Raw genomic sequence first — 17,739 nt, 5'->3', positions numbered from 1 at the left:
TCCAGCTTCCCTATTAGAGGAAAAGGATGGAACTGATTCACATGAAGCAGCAAGACATTCTACTACCTGTCAAGCATCAAGGAAATCAGGACATTCAGGCAGTTCAAATGAGTTATAAAGATGTATCGCAAGCTTAAGCTCTCTACCAACAATCTGAACTACTAAAGGTCAAGGGGATTTAGCAGGAGTTAAGAAAGGAGTTCAAAGTGGACTAGACTTAGATCTCTGGTGGGCGTGCAGGGACTCATAGCTGATGACACGTTTGATCCCTCCCTCGTCATCTCCTGCCCTCTCAATCTTCCAGGTGTGGCCCAGTTTGCAGTTTTGCCCAGATGCCTCGGATTAAGCAAAGAGGGAGAAGACCCCCTTAGAAAGACCGGGGTCACTAATGAAACAACTGTTTAAGACAACAGCTCCTGCACACCAGTTTACCCATAAAAAGTGGAGGCAGCTGAGCAAGAGGAAGTTTCCTGATTTCTCTTCCAACCATCTGTGATGTGACTATGAGGTGAACTTTGAGGGGAGCAGGACTCGCATTTCAGAACTCAGAGAGGATGAGAGGAGCAAAGAATTGTACGATGACATGCTTAATCCAACTTCACATTCCAGGTGGAGGGAGCACTCCCCCAAGCATCAAGAGTGGAGAATCAGTGGTCATCCACTACTATCCTTAGGAGATGTGAACATGTACTTCATGCCCTGAAAAACGCTATGCACTAATATCTGTTGACAGTGGTACTCCTGTGAATGTTGGTTGCAACCAGGGTGAATAGTCATCCCTCCTGCAAAAGTAGCAAGGCAGAGCCCTGAGATAAATGATCTTTAACTCCAGAGTAGCATACGTGAATAATCCAGCAAGAGCTCCCTGAGAAATGGAGCAAGAGGGACCAGAAAACCAGCCTGGAGGTTGCTCTCTCTCTCCCCCTGTAGCAGTGATGATGAACCTTTTAGAGACCCAGTGCCCAAACTGCAACCCAAAACCCACTTATGTATCATCGTCGGGTGCCGGGTGGGCGTGGATGCGGTGGTAACGGCAGACTGGGTGGGACTAAAAAGTTCAATCAATCAATTCCAACTTTGCGAGATCTTTTTTTTACCTGCGAGAAGTTGAAATTGATTAATTGAACCTTTTTTTTTTTTTTGCACACGACGACAGAGGCCTAAAGCGAAAAGGTTTTATAAAACCCAGCTGAAGGCCTAGGACTGGGGCGATAGTGCGCGTGCCCACAGAGCGGGCTCTGCTTGCCACCTGTGGCACGCGTGCCATAGGTTCGCCACCACAGCCCTAGAGGGAAAGCAAGGAATTTGCAGCCCTGCCTGTTGAAAGGAGTGGAAGGCAGGAAGCCAACTAAGGATATTGTCCTCCATTACAAGAAAACACATCGGATCCCCCACTGGAATCTGGAATTAATCTCAGACTTTGCTGGCACTGTAAGCAATTCTTCTATCACTGAAGAAGCTGAAGCAATCGCTGAAAGGAAAGGGTCAGCCACATTAAAAATGAACTCTTACCTTCACATTGTGCATATTTATTACGTTCCCACAATCATCTAGATACTGTTTGAGGTCTTTATCCTGTGAAAGAGAAGGACAGGATCTTATCCCTGAGACAGTTAATGTTTCAACAAGGTCATATTTAACTTAATGTTTCAACAAGATAATAATATCTCACGGGTGGCCACAAGGAAGAGGGAGTCAAGCTATTCTCCAAAGCACCTGAAGGCAGGACAAGAAGCAACGGATAGAAACTAACCAAGGAGAGAAACAACCTAGAACTAAGGAGAAACTTCCTGACAGTTAGAACAACTAATCAGTGGAACTACCTGCCTCCGGAGGCTGTGAATGCTCCAACACTGGAAGTTTTTAAGAAGAGACTGGACAGCCATTTGTCCGAAATGGTATAGGGTTTCCTGCCTGAGCGGGGGGTTGGACTAGATGACCTTCCAGCTTTATTACTATCACTATATTGTTCAACAATTAAATCAGAGGGTCTTAATGCTGGCTAAGCAAACACAGACTGGTAGACCCAGCTTTATAGCTGGAAGATGCCTTGCATATTGTTCCCGCTCCTCCCAAGACATAATGGACCAATACAGCAATCTGAGAACCCCAAGCGTTCACCTCCGCCTCAACAATATTCTTGAATTGGAGCAAGAGGGAGGGCTGCATCAGATACTCCATGCCAGCTGGTTCCCAGGCTGACTCACCTTAATGAGGGCATGTGCAAGGAGTGGAATGAGCTTGATTGGGCACTATGGTGATTTCCCCCTATAGATACAGGCAATTGGATTAGAAAAAATGAAGCATGGGATTTGATGGAAGCTGGTCCCTGATTCAATTCTTTAGTCACAGCTCCACCAAGAAGCATTGACCAGCAAGCATCACAAGCCACTTATCCTTCCGCCCCGAAATTTCCCACGTGAAGCAAGAAAGCAACCACAGAGATCTACAATATACACTTGTTTTATTTAGAGATCACATATATGAAACACTTCTTAGGAGGAGGCGTTATCGTGACATTTATTAAGCTTTTGGAACTTAACCTTTGAGAACCACTATAGTTTCCACCCAAGCTACAACATTTCCTGCTGAACTGGCTGTTCCAAAAACGTGCAGAGAATTCCCTCGAGAGTACTTGAACCCAGAAAACTACAATTTCCAGAAGTCTTCAGAAGGATGTCTCTACTGCCTGGGGTTTAAAAACCATCATTTTTTTTTCAAACCAAAGTGGCAGCTTGCACATAAGGAAAGAGGACGGCGACTCTTAATTTTCTGAATCTTACTGAGAACCGGATTTTCACACAGAAAGAAAGTTGTGTTCCAGTTTATTGCATTCCCTCCCCTCCTCCACATACTCACTAAATACTCGAAGACAAGAGTCAGGGATTTCTCTGTATGGATGATATCGTGCAGGGTCACTATATTGGCATGTTTCAAATCTTTTAGAAGTGAAACTGTAAGAGAGAGAGAGATGGGAGACGTGAGATCTACATCACAAACACTTCTAATGCAATCAGTACCAAATATGAGGCTTTGAGAGAGTTATTTGAACATAACATAAAAGAATTCCTGTGAGCCTAAAATAATACTTAAGAAGCTATCTATTGCATTGCTCTAAAGCAGGGGTGTCAAACTGCCGGATGCATTATAGCGAAACTGTGCCCACCCCATTGCCGCCAAAAAAAGTCGCAATACGTCGCGACACCTCACGTGACGTTGCGAGTTTGACACCCCTGCTCTAAAGTTAAGTATTCTAGCCTGGAATTCAATTATGGGAGAGAAAGTTAAGACCAACTTTTCTCTGTGTAGATGAGTGGAAGTGCAATCCAGGGCAGAAGTAGATATAACTGCAGGTATGCTTAGCTATATAAATTGGCCCTTTTGCCTCTCTGCTATCACAATCTTCTTTCTTTCCTCCTGGTGCAGATACAAAGGGAGGGAGATCTGTCTTCATAAATTGTATTATAAGGCCCCTGAGCCTGGAGGGGTTTAGGGAAGAATGGTCAGGATGAAAGGGTTGCATCCATCTGCTGAGAGCCTGCTGAAGCTCAACAGAGAATTTGCTAAGCAGTGTACCCGTTGGCTTGCTTCTTTGCTCTTTCATTTCTCCACGTGACTGCATGCCTAAGCTCTTCTACTTTTTAACAGTTTGAGAAATCAGTTGCCCTGTTTAACATGGGTGTCAACCTCTGCCTTAGTTGCATTAGAAAATTTAGGGTCCTGCTGACAGCCTAGCAATACATCTCTTGCATGTTGGCAGAAAGACTGCAGCCAATTCTGAATACAGGTAGTCCTCAACTTATGGCCAAAATTTCTGTTGCTAGGGCGAGACATCTGTGAAATGAGTTTTACCCCCATTTTGCGACCTTTCTTGCCACAGTTGTTAAGTGAAACACTAATTTCAGAAAGAGCCATACTCCACTCAGTATCAAGGATGCAGCTGTGGAGGTGGTCAACAGTATTAAGTATCTGGGGGGGTGCAGATAACTAACAATCTGAATTGGTCTCTCCACACCTCATCCTTAGTGAAGCGAGCAAACCAGTGTCTGCATTTCCTGCGTCGGACGAGGAGAGCACATCTTTCTCGTTCTGTCCTGGCCACTTTTTACAGAGGCACGATTGAAAGCACTTTTAACAAACTGCATCACTGTCTGGTTTAGTGGCAGCAGTGCCTCAGATAGAAGGTCCATACAGAGAGTGGTAAGGACAGCTGGGAAAATCATAGGAAGCTCACTCCCTGGTATTCAGGATGCTGCTTATAAGCGCTATGTGCTTAGAGCTCAGAGCATTGTTAGAGACCCCCACACACCCACTCTACGGTCTGTTTCTGTTGCTCCCCTCTGGGAGGAGGTTTCTGTAATAGCTTTCTTCCCTATGCCATCCGTCTGGTAAACTCACAAGATTCGTTTTTCTCACCATGCACATGTATACATAATCCGAGCTAGACTGTGTTGTCTCTCTGTGTCATATATGTGGGTATATGCATAATTCTGTATTTATTTATTTATTTTTGTCATATTTATGTAGTGTATATCGGAGGTGGTGATCCTTTGAGAGCTGTATGCAACGAAATTTCATTTTAATGTATGCCGATTAGTATACATTCAAAGTGACAATAAAGTTATTATTCTATTCTATTCTATTCTATTCTATTCTATTCTATTCTATTCTATTCTATTCTATTCTATTCTATGTTGTTAAGTTAATAACATGGTTGTTAAATAAATCTAGCTTCCTATTGACTTTGCTTGTCAAAAGGTCACAAAAGGGGATCACATGAGTCCGGGGACACTACAACTGTCATAAATATGAATCAGTTGCCAAGCGTCTGAATTTTGATCACATGACCCTGGGGATGCTGCAGTAGTGAAAAAACAGTCACAGGTCACTTTATTCAGTGCCGTTGTAACTTTGAACGGTCACTAAATGAATTGATGTAAAGTCGAGAACTACGTGTATATGAGTGTCACATAAAAAGTAATGTTCTGCTTCTACAATTTTAGTTGAAATGTCCCTATTCATTCATTTTATAAATAAAGCAGGAAAATGATCCCTGAAATAAATTCTTTTGTTACTTGAGTTTACCTAACCATTTGCTACCCACTTCTGTCAATGATGGCAAGCTTCTTAAAACTGTCACAAAGGAACACCACACTTTGTCCTGACAATCCTTTCTACTTTTGGAGTCAAGATGCCCATGAAGGTATTCCTTTAATTTAATATGGGGAAAGGTGGAAGTTGTATGACACCAACTCTTACTGTATGGTGGATGGGGATAAAACGTGACAGCAACTGAGGTAGAAGGTCTAGCGCTGTCATGTGGCTGCAAAATTTCCTTCTTCTACTTTTGAACTCTCCTGAATTGTTGTTCCAAAGTTTTGAGTGCTACAATGTAGCACTCTGAATTGATAACACTACCCGATTCGAGAAAATGCACAAAAACACCACCATCCCCGTTCCCCAAAAATTGGAACTATGAGTTTTCCTGCCAAACCCGGGTTGAACTTTCCACCCCCCAAAGATGAAATTATGTGATGATCTTCCATGGCTTTATTTCTGGGTCATAATTGTGAGCCCACGTTTCATCAGCTATTGTGATGCTGTGAAGAAATTCCCCACCTTCATTCTCATTGTGTGGCAATGTTATAGAATGTGCACCTGGAGAAAAAAAAGTGTGTGTGTGTGTGTGTGTGTTGTGTGTGTCTGTGTGTCTCAGCAGCACCACAGTTTCCCAGGGAGGAGGCAGTACATTCCAGAAGAAGATCAAATTAAGAGACTGCACAATCCCAAGCTGGCCGAAGGCAGGAGGAAGAAGTTTGGGGTAAGGTTAGGTTAGAAGGTTATAGCTTTAGTCTGGCAAGATTCTGTCCATTAGGTGTAAGCAAGATTTTGCTGCGTTGTCTTTGGGCTTGGGCCTGACAGTCAATTGCTAGCAAATTTCAACTCTTAAAAATTTCATCTCTGCCATCATCATGCAAAGAATCCATGATGCACAAATCTTCTGATACTGGTTAGGTTCTCGACTTGCAACCATTAGTTTAGTAACTGTTCAAAGTTACGACACTGAAAAAAGTGACTTATGACTGATTTTCACACTTACGACTGTTTCAACAACTTCCCATGGTCATGTGATCAAAATTCAGGCACTTGGCAACTGGCATGTATTTATGACAACTGCACTACCCCAGGTTATCATTTGTAACCTTCCCAGCCAGCTTCCAACAAGTAAAGTCAATGAGGGAAGCCAAATTTGCTTAACAACTGTATGATTCACTTAACAACTGTGACAAAAAAATGTTGTAAAATGAGGTGCAACTCACTTAAGAACTGCCTTGCGTAGCAGCAGAAATTTTAGCCTCAATTATGGTAATAAGTCAAGGACTAGCTGTATTGAAGAACATCAATACAGGGAATCACATGAAACGCCAAGCTTGATTGAAATTTCTCTTTGATTAATCTGCCAATTGTCCTTAATCAGTTCATCAATTTTTTTGATGTGAAACCTGGTTGTTGTCATAGGTCTGCTTTGTTCTTGATCGTACAAATCAGCATTTCTCAATTCACTATCTTTACATTTTTTGGCCCAGCAGCACACAATATTCATGTCAACGCATTCATCACCTACACCAGTGGTTCTCAACCTGTGGGTCGGGACCCCATTTGGGGTCGATCGACCATTTCATGGGGGTCGCCAAGCAAGGCTGTCCGCCATTTTTTTTGTCCGCCATTTTTTCCCCCTTTTCCGGCGGGTGCCTTACCTCCCTTGGGCTGGGCCAGCTGGTGATCAGCCTGCTCTGTCTCTGCCGGTTGCCAGCTACGCCTCGGCCGGCGCAGGGGGCAGAACCACGCATGCGCGGCGCTCCCGGGCAGGGAAAGTCCTCGACTTACGACCGGTTGGGTAGTCCTCGACTTATGACCGGTTTAGTCCTCGACTTACGACCGGTTTAGTCCTCGACTTACGACCGGTTGGGGTCGCGGCATTAAAAAGGTTGAGAACCACTGACCTACACTCAGCAATGGCAGTCAAAAGTACAGTTCAGCAGGTTGTTTAAAGCCAATACTGACCGTAGGCTTCTATTTCACAAACAGCAACCCAGCTGTTTGTCTTCACAGCAACTTCCCGCCAATGAATGGAAAGAACAGACACATCGTAGTTTCTAACACATCCGTATTGCCATCTGCTGGCAAGTGACAATACTAATTATTTTTCATTCAACCCTTGTGGTTGAAGGAGATGGAAAGATGAAAAGGTCACTTGTAGATCTGTCTCTCTACACATCTAACTCATCCAGACATTCTTACTATGAATTTTCTATTGCAAGCTCAATGCCCATCTACAGCAGCCTTCCCTGCTTTGACACGCTCTAATGCTCGGGATTCCATGCCAGCAGGACCGTATCTGAAGAATATGGGATTAGAAATGACTGAACTAAATGTCTGGTAAATGACTCCTCTATGTACAGTTATGGCTGTTTGGCTCGTATAAATGCTACACTTTTCTTCGCTTTTGAGGTCTACAGATTCTTGTAACCTGCCATTACTTTATAGCTACATCGAGTTCTCAAGGCAGCTTACAAGTGGTGCAATTCTATCATCAAGCCAACCAATTTTCAGGATTCTTTTCTTTCAAATGATACCTTCCCACAGTTTCTGTTAAAAGACAAGATAATACGAGAATTCTTTCAAAGCCCTGGAAGAAGTGGCTACAGGTTTATACCTTCCCGAATGGCTGTGCAAGGGGCGCCCTCTTCATGCTCAAGACGGATCTCCTTCAAGGCCACCAAGTTGTCGGTGAGTTTACTCTTTCCCTTGTAGACAGTGGCATAGGTTCCCTGATGTAGAAGAGGCAGAATTTAAGCTAACAGCCCAACATGGTACTTGTAAACCAGCTAGAGTCTCTTAGACAGTGAGATGGGTGGTATACAAATTTGATTAAATACTTTTTGATAAATAAATATTCTTTCATCTTCTGTAAGCATCAGCCCATCCCTCAGTTCTTGCATTTCACCCCAAGCTTAACATACAAAACTACAGCTTCAAAGTGAGAATTATTTCAATGTGTGTCTTCTTTCATTGTCTCTCATTCCCTTTTCTCATCCTCATCCCACCCTGGTGCTCCTTCTCCTAATAATTCCTATCTTCCCAGGCCTAAACTTCCCTAAACTTCCCTATGTCTGAAGTTGTACCGATCAGACAAACTTATCATTTCAATGAGAACAATCCCTCTTTTATCTACTGTTCACCCAATTTCTTTGCTACCATTTCATTAGCGGCCGTGACATTTATACTCAGAAGAAAATATACATGACTCAGGGTTGAACTGTGGAGTCCATGTCTGTGAGCTTAGTTGTTTCATTACCCGACTAAGTAACATCATCAGTGAGAGTGTGGGGTTTCCTCTTTCCTGGGTGAGAAAACCGCATGCCCGTTGACACTGGCAAATATAAGCTACATATAAACAGAGGGCAAACCCCACACTCACTAACACTGATGATGTTACCTAGTCAGGTAATAAAATTTCTGCAAGCAAACAGCCAAGCTCAGAGAGTACCAAGGACTTCACATTCATACTCTCGAAAGCCACAGTGATAACTAAGTCCAATTTGCACCAAATACGTGAATCCAGTACTTCGATTTGCAAGCCCCTCCCAGGCTTGTTTGGAAAACAATAAACTAGACATAGCACTAAGTGCACATACTGGTAGAAAGATACCTGTAACCAGTCCAGTTTTATCAGGGCAGGAGAGTCCCTGACCAGGAATACATGGGAAATATTCTGTTCCTGACTTTATAACTTCAAAACAGTTAATGCTTTTCTTATTTATCCTTCAAAACCCTGAAGTAGGTCATTAATAAGCCACTCGACAAACCCTCAAAGACGAAATGGGGTAAAATTAGAGCTCTGGATAGTAACTGAAAAATATAATTCCAAGTGCATGTGCTTGGGGGAAGGGAAAGGAAGAGAAACTGGCTCTCTGTTCAAGGACTTCCAAATACAGGGCTCTGACTCCATCGACTCTCCCGGGCAAATCAAGTCCTAAAGGTAGTTACCAAGATGGTAGGAATTAGAAAAAAATATTAGAATAAAAGATCCAATAGAATATATAGGCCAAACAATTTGCTCATGTACTATACAAGCCTGGTGAAAGTATAGTGCAGTTGGAAGCTGTGTGCAAAATCAGAACACGGAAGAAGATTGAAGCCTGGGAGGTGGGCTTTCTCCCCACAATGAACGTTTGGTCATGGCTACTAGAGATGTTAAGAAAACAACCCACTGTAGGATTCTGTTCTCCACCATTAAAAGGCGGGCAAGATCCAAGACCAAACGTGAGGATAAAAAGATGGGAGCTGAACTCATCCTGAGCCCCTATATAGCAAAACCCAATGCATGTTAAAACAAAAAACAACCATTTTTTGTCAAGCAAACTAAAATCCAGCCCTGAGTTCTTACCTCTGACCGGTCTGAAAAAAGGCCAATTCGCAACACTCACCTCTCCCAATTTGTCCAACTTCACGTATGTCTCCAGCTTCCCAAAGCCAATCTCTGACTAAATGAAAAAAGACCAAGGAACAAAGTGTAATGGATCTGCCCTTTTCGGCCCAGGGTCCTTAGGGGAGTTCAGCAACAGCAGCAGTTGCTGGCCTGTAGTACTTAGTACTGGGTCCCGCACCAGTGAATGGGGGAAACACTGAGAAGTGGAAAGGAGAGACAGACAATTCCTATTTACCAAAGAGACTCTGCGTAACCGCCTGCTCAAGGGCTTGTCAAAGAGAGGACTGTTGAGGGTCAGTTTCTCCAGGTAGCCTTCGGGCAGACGGATGTCAGCTGGGAGTGACAGGCGCTTGTTAATATCCTGAGAAGCAAGGAAAAATTAGTCAGCTTTTTTATTAAATCCTCCCAAAATTAGAAGCCTGGATGGATGGATGGATGGATGGATGGATGGATGGATGGATGGATGGATGGATGGATGGATGGATGGATGGATGGATGGATGGATGGATGGACTGACGGACTGACAAATAGTAAAATGCACAGGATATAAGTACAGAAGACAGTCTCCAGTTTCTCCTGCACTAGTCTGATACGAAAAAAATCACAACCTCTCCTTTAACCAGTATGGAATCTAAGCAAAGAAAAGCCTAGGTCAGTGGTGGCGAACCTATGGCACGCGTGCCAGAGGGGACACTCAGAGCCCTCTCTGCGGGCACATGTGCTGTTGCCCCAGCCCCCCCCTCCCCTCATGGTCCCCTCCTCACCAGCAGCCCTCCCCGGAGGTGAGTCGCCCCCGGGCGCGGCCCACACAGAGCAGCACAGTCAAGGACATGGCAGCCGGGCAGCGAGGACAACTCCACCCTTGCACCCCGTCGCGTGCAGATGCTGCTGCAGGGCATGGGTGGAGGGCGTGGCCACCATGGCGCTGCTGGGCCGCCTGGGCAATCTGCGGTGGGCTGTGGAGGCAGTGGGTGGCCCTGCGGGCGGGTGGGGGCGGGTTTTGGGCACTCGGTCTCTAAAAGGTTCTCCATCACTGGTCTAGGTAAGTCCTGAGAAGCGCATCAATAATCTTTGGATTCTTCAGGACATTTGGGGGCGACTGAGAGATCTTGGTAGGAGTTTTCTATGCTATCTCACAAACCCATATACAAAGAAGTCACAAGGAACGATCAAGTTTTACTGAGTGGTTAGACTCACAATATGTTAAAACTCGGTTATCTGGGTTAACAAATAGCAGACACAAATAAACCACTAACAAATCGACCCCCGTTTAATTTAGCCTAGCATGCAACGCAAACCCGGCGAGAAATTCTGTACAAAATCCACCCATTTATCAAATGTTTGTCTTACTTTATTTGAGGTTACTTGGGGTAGACTTTGCATTCCCTAACCACTGAAGTTAACTTTGGGGAGTAAAAGCAGAAAATGTAACTTGAGAAGCAAGACATCTTTATTTCTTTCACATTTCTCCATACAAAAACAGCCCATTATAATGGGAGACAGAGAACTCTTTGTTCCCACCTTAAGCTGTCCCTCCATCCTCACCAGCCAGCACCCACATACCTCAGTGGAAATCTTGCGCGCTGGGTTGTTCCGCATGCGCACTCGGACTGGAGACTGCACCTCATCTGATGATGTTCCTGATGCCTGATCACTCTCACCATCCGAACCCATTTTGAGGTCCTCATGAACAATCTCTGCACCAAGGAGAAATGTAGATGAAGACAATGTGGGCAGAGAGGGCTCAACCCAATCCCTCTAATGTTTGTAAAGCTGGGCTGCAGAAGGAAGAACGGGTCAGCCCAATGTGTTGGAACTAGAAGTCCCATCATTCCCAGGCCACAGACTATGCTTACTGAAAACGTCTGAGAACTGCAATCCCATTACAATTGGTGGGCATTAGTTGGGAATTGGCTGCTGTCAACCCCTAAGCATAATGTTTTATGTAAAGTCATAAACGTTTTAGATAAATAAATACCCTTCTTTCAATTTGAAACCAGTTGTTGAGTGTTCCACATACAGCAACCCAACAATGAATTTCCTTTTTGGCAATCTCAATTCCACCTCTCCAGAAGGTTTAGACATGCTGCCACCAGGAGTACCTCCTCAAAGAAAACGAAGACTACCTGGCTATAGATGGTATTCATTACTTCAGACTGATCACAATTTTAAGAGGTTCCCTGCATATAAAAAGCTACTGCAACATGTAAGAGCCTTCGTTAGACTTTCCCTGTTCCATGTAATTGTCCTTTATTAGCAGGATCTTAAGTTCTACAACCTACTCAGTTGTCTTACTCAGCTACAGGGGTATAGGTAAGATCAGAAAATGGGATAACATATACTGATCTCCCTCGGTCCACTTTGTTTGTTTGTTTGTTTAATTTATTTGCCACCCATCTCTGGGTGGCTTTCAGCATAAAAATCACATTTAAATCATCAAATATAAATATACACCCAATTATCCCCTAATTTATTAACCACTTCTACCAACGTATTTTGACTAGTTGCATTACTTATAATTATGTTGGTTCCACAATCGCATGTCAAAAGTCCTCTAAATGTTCAGTAGAATGTTTAAGTACGTGACAATCAAAGTATGTACCACTTTGGGCCCACCTTCCTCAACATGATGCCCTCAAGAAATTATAGCATCACCCATCTTCCCCAGACAGCATTAGGCATTGGAAAGTGTAGTCCAGCACATCTAAAGAGCACCAGATTTAGGAAAGTTGCTCTGGGGACAGGATTACACTGGCTCTGATTCTGTGCATTTTTTTTAAAGACAACCTGAACCTTGAGATCTGCTTCAGTATTTTTTAAAAATAGCGTTTGTTGAATTCATGTCAGTAATAATCTCAAGAACCCAAAACAATATTTTCCGACCTAATGCTTTTAACTCCCCAAATTCCTAGCTTCCATAGCCATTGTTACATGTTATAAGCCAAAAGAGTCTTTCTTTTTTTTTGAATCAGGCAGTTTCAAATCCCAATAAATTAAACTGAATTAAATTACAGCTCAAATACTTCTGAAAGCTACCTGGTTGGGAAAGTCTGATTTAAAATTACTGTATATTGAGTAAGGCCACTGGTCCACATTCTCTAGAGAGCACCATAGGGGTATGATCTCCACTTTATTGCTAAAGCACCTCAATCTTTCATCTTTCACAGAAGATTGTGCTAATCAATTTCTGCTCAGAACCATTTTATATAGAGCATGTGCCTGGCATATGGCACTTAGAATAGCCCAGGAAAAAATAATTAATAAAAAGTAAATGTGACATCATGGCCGGGTTCACACATTATGCTAAGCCAGGATTTTGAACTATAATTATTGAAAAAAGCCACATTTAGCTTTACAGACAACACCTGCTGTAATGCAAGTGTCATGCATTGGGCTAACAGAGCATACTATGCATTAGCATAGTGAGTGAGACCAGCCAGAATAAAGTGTACAGATTCAGAATGATGCACTGGATAAGACCAAGGCTCATTTCTCTTCAAGTGAGACCCAGCAATCGGAGACTCCAGCTTCCTTACCAACCTCATCCTGGAGCAGAAATGCCAGATTATGGGTTCCCCAGACTCCAGACTCAAGGAACTGATATACCCCACCTCGACACAAGAGGCTCAGGTGCATAAATAAGTTAACTGGGACTCCGAAAAGCCTCATTTGAAGCCAGACTGGCTTGACATGAGGCCTCAACCCACAATGGGGAGCCCTTACTGGCAGCACAGTGGGAGGTGCGATAGTCACCTAATCGGCCGAGGTGAGAGCTCAGGCTGCGGCTGACGGCCAGACGGGGCCTGTGGAAGGAGCCTGCGTAGTGGTGCAGGAAGGCGTGAAGGCTGCGGGAGGTGCTGGGACGCACACTCTTCACTGTGGGGCCTGGGGGGCAGGAGAGGGAGGGGAGGAAGAAAGCCCACAGACAGACACATGGGAGGGAGGGATATGGGAGATGCAGGAAAAGTGGAGGGGGACACAGGTGGCCGGGGAATGTGGTGTCGGGACAGTGAAGAACAAAACATCAGCAAAAGGAGAGAAGGGGAGTGGTAGGAGGGGAAACACCAGTGAGAAGCAGAAGTAGCAGCAACAGAGGGAGAAGGAAGGTGGGATCCCAGAAAATGGAACAGTAGAGGAAGAATATCCATCTCCACCCACCACAAAAAAAATGGAAGTATAAACAGAGGGAGGGAGGGTAAAATGGAGACAAGGGGAAACCCCAAGCAACATCCCAAAGGGAGGGATATGGAAAAGACAGATGGATGAAAGAGAGGAAAGCAAAAGAAGAGGTCGAGCAAACAGCCCACAGTAAAGAACCAAAGCACAGAGGGGGGCGGGACGACACACAGACAGTGGCCACCACATAAACAAAGGGATTGATGCCGCCACAGAAGAAGGGAGGCCAATATAAACAGAAAGATGAAAAAAACGGGAAAAAAAGAGAAATATGAAGGAAGGAAAAACAAAACACAAATCAAAGTAGAATGGAAATCAAACTCAAAAGACAGCCCTCAGCTGAGGGGCAGGACTGGGGATATAATGGAGGGACAGGACTTACCTGAGTGAGACAGCCTTCCCCCTACCATCTTAATAACCGGAGACCCCATCCCATCCCACCCCTCAAATATATTTGAGATTGGAATATTTATAGTATAACAATGAGTAATGTTGGTTTGCTGCACTGTTTCAAATCACAAAATATATCTTCTGATGTAGCTTTTCAGGACTTTAGCAATTTCTTCAGAATCTCAGCTGCATTCTTAGAAGTGAAGGGTCAATATTCCAGTCCTCACTATTCCACAGGCAGCCTTGACCCGGCAAAGACAAGATGGGTTGTATGAATTTCCAGATGTCTACTGTCCTGGATTATGCCTATGGCTTTTTTTTTTTTTTTAGTGCAACAGAAACATCTTAAGTCATACTCACTGCTTTCACCTGCACTAATGCTCAGGATCAGACTCAGAACTGCTTTCTGTGCTATTCTGTATCCATCCAACATGTCCTTTATTTTCTATTTATGAGGTTAGGATGGTGAAAATAGGTACTCGTGCTGGCCCTGAGGGAGCTCTGTCAATTATGCAGAGGCCCTTCCTTCGCTCCAAGAGCTTCGAAAACCGGAAAAAACTTGCGATTAGTCGTCGCGCAGCCTCCGCTGCGATCCGGATCGTCGGAGGCTCGTTAGGGCCTCGCGGTGACGGCGGGCTTCAGCGAAGCAGCCGGGTTGCTTCAGGCACCAGGGGGAATCCCCAAGCAAGGGAAATCCTCGTTACGGAGAAAGCAGGCTGATCGGAGCTGCTGTAGCTCCGAGAATACGGAGTAGAAAGCCGGCTCGGGTGGAGCCTGTGGGGCTCGCTAGAGCCGAAGCTGCTGAGGCCTGCAATCAATCGCTCTAGCAATGTAGTAATCTGTCTATGAAATTTGAAAATTTGGAATTTGGAGATGCCAGATTAATTGCAATTATTAAATGCCTAATTAACTAATTAATTAATTAATTAACTAACTAATCCAATCAAATTTGACCTAATCTAACCAGAAGAGCCAAACTAATTGCGTCCTACTGAGCTGAGACTAAGTCAAAACTGGGAAAGGTACAGCCCAGAAGGAGGCGTGGCAGATTTCTGACTTAGTCTCAACTGAGTAGGAAGGCTGAGATTACCCACCGGTGGATTCTATACTCATCATGCTGGAGAAACATCTTAAGTCATACTCACTGCTTTCACCTGCACTAATGCTCAGGATCAGACTCAGAACTGCTTTCTGTGCTATTCTGTATCCATTCCAACATGTCCTTTATTTTCTGCTATTTATGAGGTTAGGATGGTGAAAATAGGTATTCGGGCTGGCATACAGAGAGAGAGAAACAGGAAGCACCCTTTTCCCCTTCACCTTCATTACCATCATTTTTTCACCTCTAAAGCTGTCCATTACTGTAGCCTAAGTGGCTCAGTTCTGTAGATAAAACTAGTTTCACAGCTGGTTAAAAGAGCCTCCAGGTTGCAGGGAATTATCTGACCATTTGCAAAGGAAGTTGCTAAAACTCTTTTGAAAAGCGTTCTACAGAATGGGGGCACATTTTATGTCTTTTTAACAAAAAACAGCCCCACTTAAGCCAAGGTTTGGCAACGTTCAAGAAGTCAGGAGCCACAATTCTGCCTCCTTATCTTCCAGAGGGCTTCAGGAAATTGTCCCTTTTTTTTTAGAACTGGGGGGAGGGAGGTGGGGAATGTTCAGTGGTAGAAATGGAAAGCCTCTGAGAAGCAAACCAATCGCCTCTCCTTAAATTTCCAAATGCTAGTTTTGAAAGCAGCTCCCAAATTGCCACTGAGTTTGTTTTTCAGGTAAGGAAGTTAAACATGAACAGTTTGCATCCAGATGTCTCCTGTTTCAGTTCCCATCCTTCAAACTGAAAATCTGTCCTCCACCACCACCACCCCCAGCCTGACAAATGTACTGGATATTTTTTGGGCTTTTTAAAAAAAGCAATTTGTACCCTGTAGGATGCTACTCAGGCTTGCAACTCGTTTGTCTTAATAAACTGCCATCACACTCCCATATGAGTGTTATGAGTGTGTGTGAGAGAGGAGGGGGAGAAATGTGCATGCAAGCTGTATAAACTTTAGCACAAGAAATGGGCTTTTTCAAAGGGCAACCATCACATTCTGTCCTGGATGCCCCATCCCAAAATGCATTCTTGGCTATTTGCACACCGTTACCCAGACTGCTGCAGGACCTGTGGTGGGGGCCTATCTCCAAAGACAGTCCAGAAGCTTCAGTGTCTACAAGGAGCCCCTTGCCCAGAGTTTGAACAAAACCAGGAGGTCAGAAAACATTCCTTCAATTTTGTGCCATATTCTGGCTACCCGGAAGCTTGCATTCCTAATCCCAAATGCCAATCTTAATTTCTGAATACCTGGAGACCTGATTATCTAAAAGACTAGCCCCGTCCCTATAAATCATCTCCATCTGGCTATTTAGAAATCTATAAATCTGAACACTTAGTAGGATTTACATTAGAGAATCCTCTTGGTCCATTTGCCAGTGCATAAAAATTAGCCCTTTCACAGCAGAAGTTTAGACAGGCAGCAAAGTCTAGTACAGTGGTGGCAAACCTATGGCACGGGTGCCAGAGGCGGCACTCAGAGCCCTCTCTGTCGGCACACGTGCCGTTGCCCCAGCCTTGCCTCCCCCCGCGACCCCCTCCTCTCCAGCAGCCCCCCTGAAGGACAGTTGCCTCTGAGCGTGGCCCATGTGGAGCAGTGCAGCCAAGAACATGGCAGCCAGGTAGCATAGACAAGACTCTGCCCTCACACCCCATCGTGCACAGTTGATGCTGCAGGGCGCGGGCAGAGGGCGTGACCACCATAGCGCTGCTGGGCTGCCTGGGCGATCTGCGGCGGGCCGTGGAGGTGATGAGTGGCCCTGCGGGCAGGCGGGGCAGGGGATGGGGGGGCGGAGCGGGGGCGGGGCAGGGGGTAGAGTGGGGGTGGGGCCAGTTTTTGGGCACTCGGTCTCTAAAAGGTTCGCCATCACTGGTCTAGTACCTTCAACTGCATTAATAAAAGGTGCTTGCACTTAAAGAAGCTTTACCGAGCACCCCCTGATCTTGCTGCTATAGCCACTATCCTTGTAGGCTTTTTAGCATATTGTTCTGTAAGGGTCCAGCCAAGAAAAACGATTGTAAGTAAATCAGGAAAAAAAAATCTGCTATCAATTCTCTCTCCAAGGAGGCTGAGGATCAATGAGGGAACTCACCATTATCGCTGCTGTTGCTTTCCTCTATATTGATGGGTTCGTTGAGGTTTTTCTCTACAGTTCGGCTCCCCCGCAGCGTCATGGACAGCTGCCTCTTGATCTTCTTCATCCGATCCATGATGGGGAAGGGGCTGGAGTCACTGCTGAAGGACGAGGATGAAGGAACATTATCCAGTATGTTACACAAGCAACTTTATTTGGTAGGCAACATGTCAGATGTAGCAAAACCAATGCAGCATTAGACTACAGCTCAGATTCTAACATCGTCTAACATCCAGATGGTTACAGCCAAAGATTTGACTCGTGATTTCGAACCAATGTGAAATCCCTTGCTTTACTTGATCCCCAGGTTGAATAGTTCAAGATAAAGCAACATAGGGTTCCAACAGCTCCATCCAACTTGACCAAAGGTGCCAAAACTGCTCTGTATCTTTTCATGTTTCAGAGTCATCTTCCATGTTTTTGTCCTTTCTATTCACTCCTCTGGAGAACTT

General features: G+C 44.6%; 1 protein-coding gene across 1 annotated transcript in view; it reads right to left on the bottom strand.

Annotated features, from left to right (window-relative positions):
• CDK16 (cyclin dependent kinase 16) overlaps nucleotides 1–17,382 on the bottom strand; it is a 30,955-nt gene extending 13,573 nt beyond the window's left edge. The window contains exons 1-7 of the mRNA XM_015825757.1: nucleotides 17,246–17,382; nucleotides 11,057–11,190; nucleotides 9,729–9,854; nucleotides 9,492–9,548; nucleotides 7,718–7,832; nucleotides 2,860–2,954; nucleotides 1,513–1,575 (exon numbers count right to left, since the gene is read on the bottom strand). Coding sequence (XP_015681243.1) covers nucleotides 1,513–1,575; nucleotides 2,860–2,954; nucleotides 7,718–7,832; nucleotides 9,492–9,548; nucleotides 9,729–9,854; nucleotides 11,057–11,190; nucleotides 17,246–17,363 — 708 coding nt within the window. The 5' untranslated portion in view covers nucleotides 17,364–17,382. The remainder of the gene's footprint in view (nucleotides 1–1,512; nucleotides 1,576–2,859; nucleotides 2,955–7,717; nucleotides 7,833–9,491; nucleotides 9,549–9,728; nucleotides 9,855–11,056; nucleotides 11,191–17,245) is intronic.
• Between the last annotated feature and the right edge of the window lie 357 nt (nucleotides 17,383–17,739).

The sequence above is a fragment of the Protobothrops mucrosquamatus genome, unplaced genomic scaffold (genome assembly GCF_001527695.2).
Source record: "Protobothrops mucrosquamatus isolate PMUCROS unplaced genomic scaffold, P.Mucros_1.0 scaffold_13, whole genome shotgun sequence".
NCBI classification, from domain to species: Eukaryota; Metazoa; Chordata; class Lepidosauria; order Squamata; family Viperidae; genus Protobothrops; species Protobothrops mucrosquamatus.
This window is presented reverse-complemented; position numbering and strand designations above follow the sequence as displayed.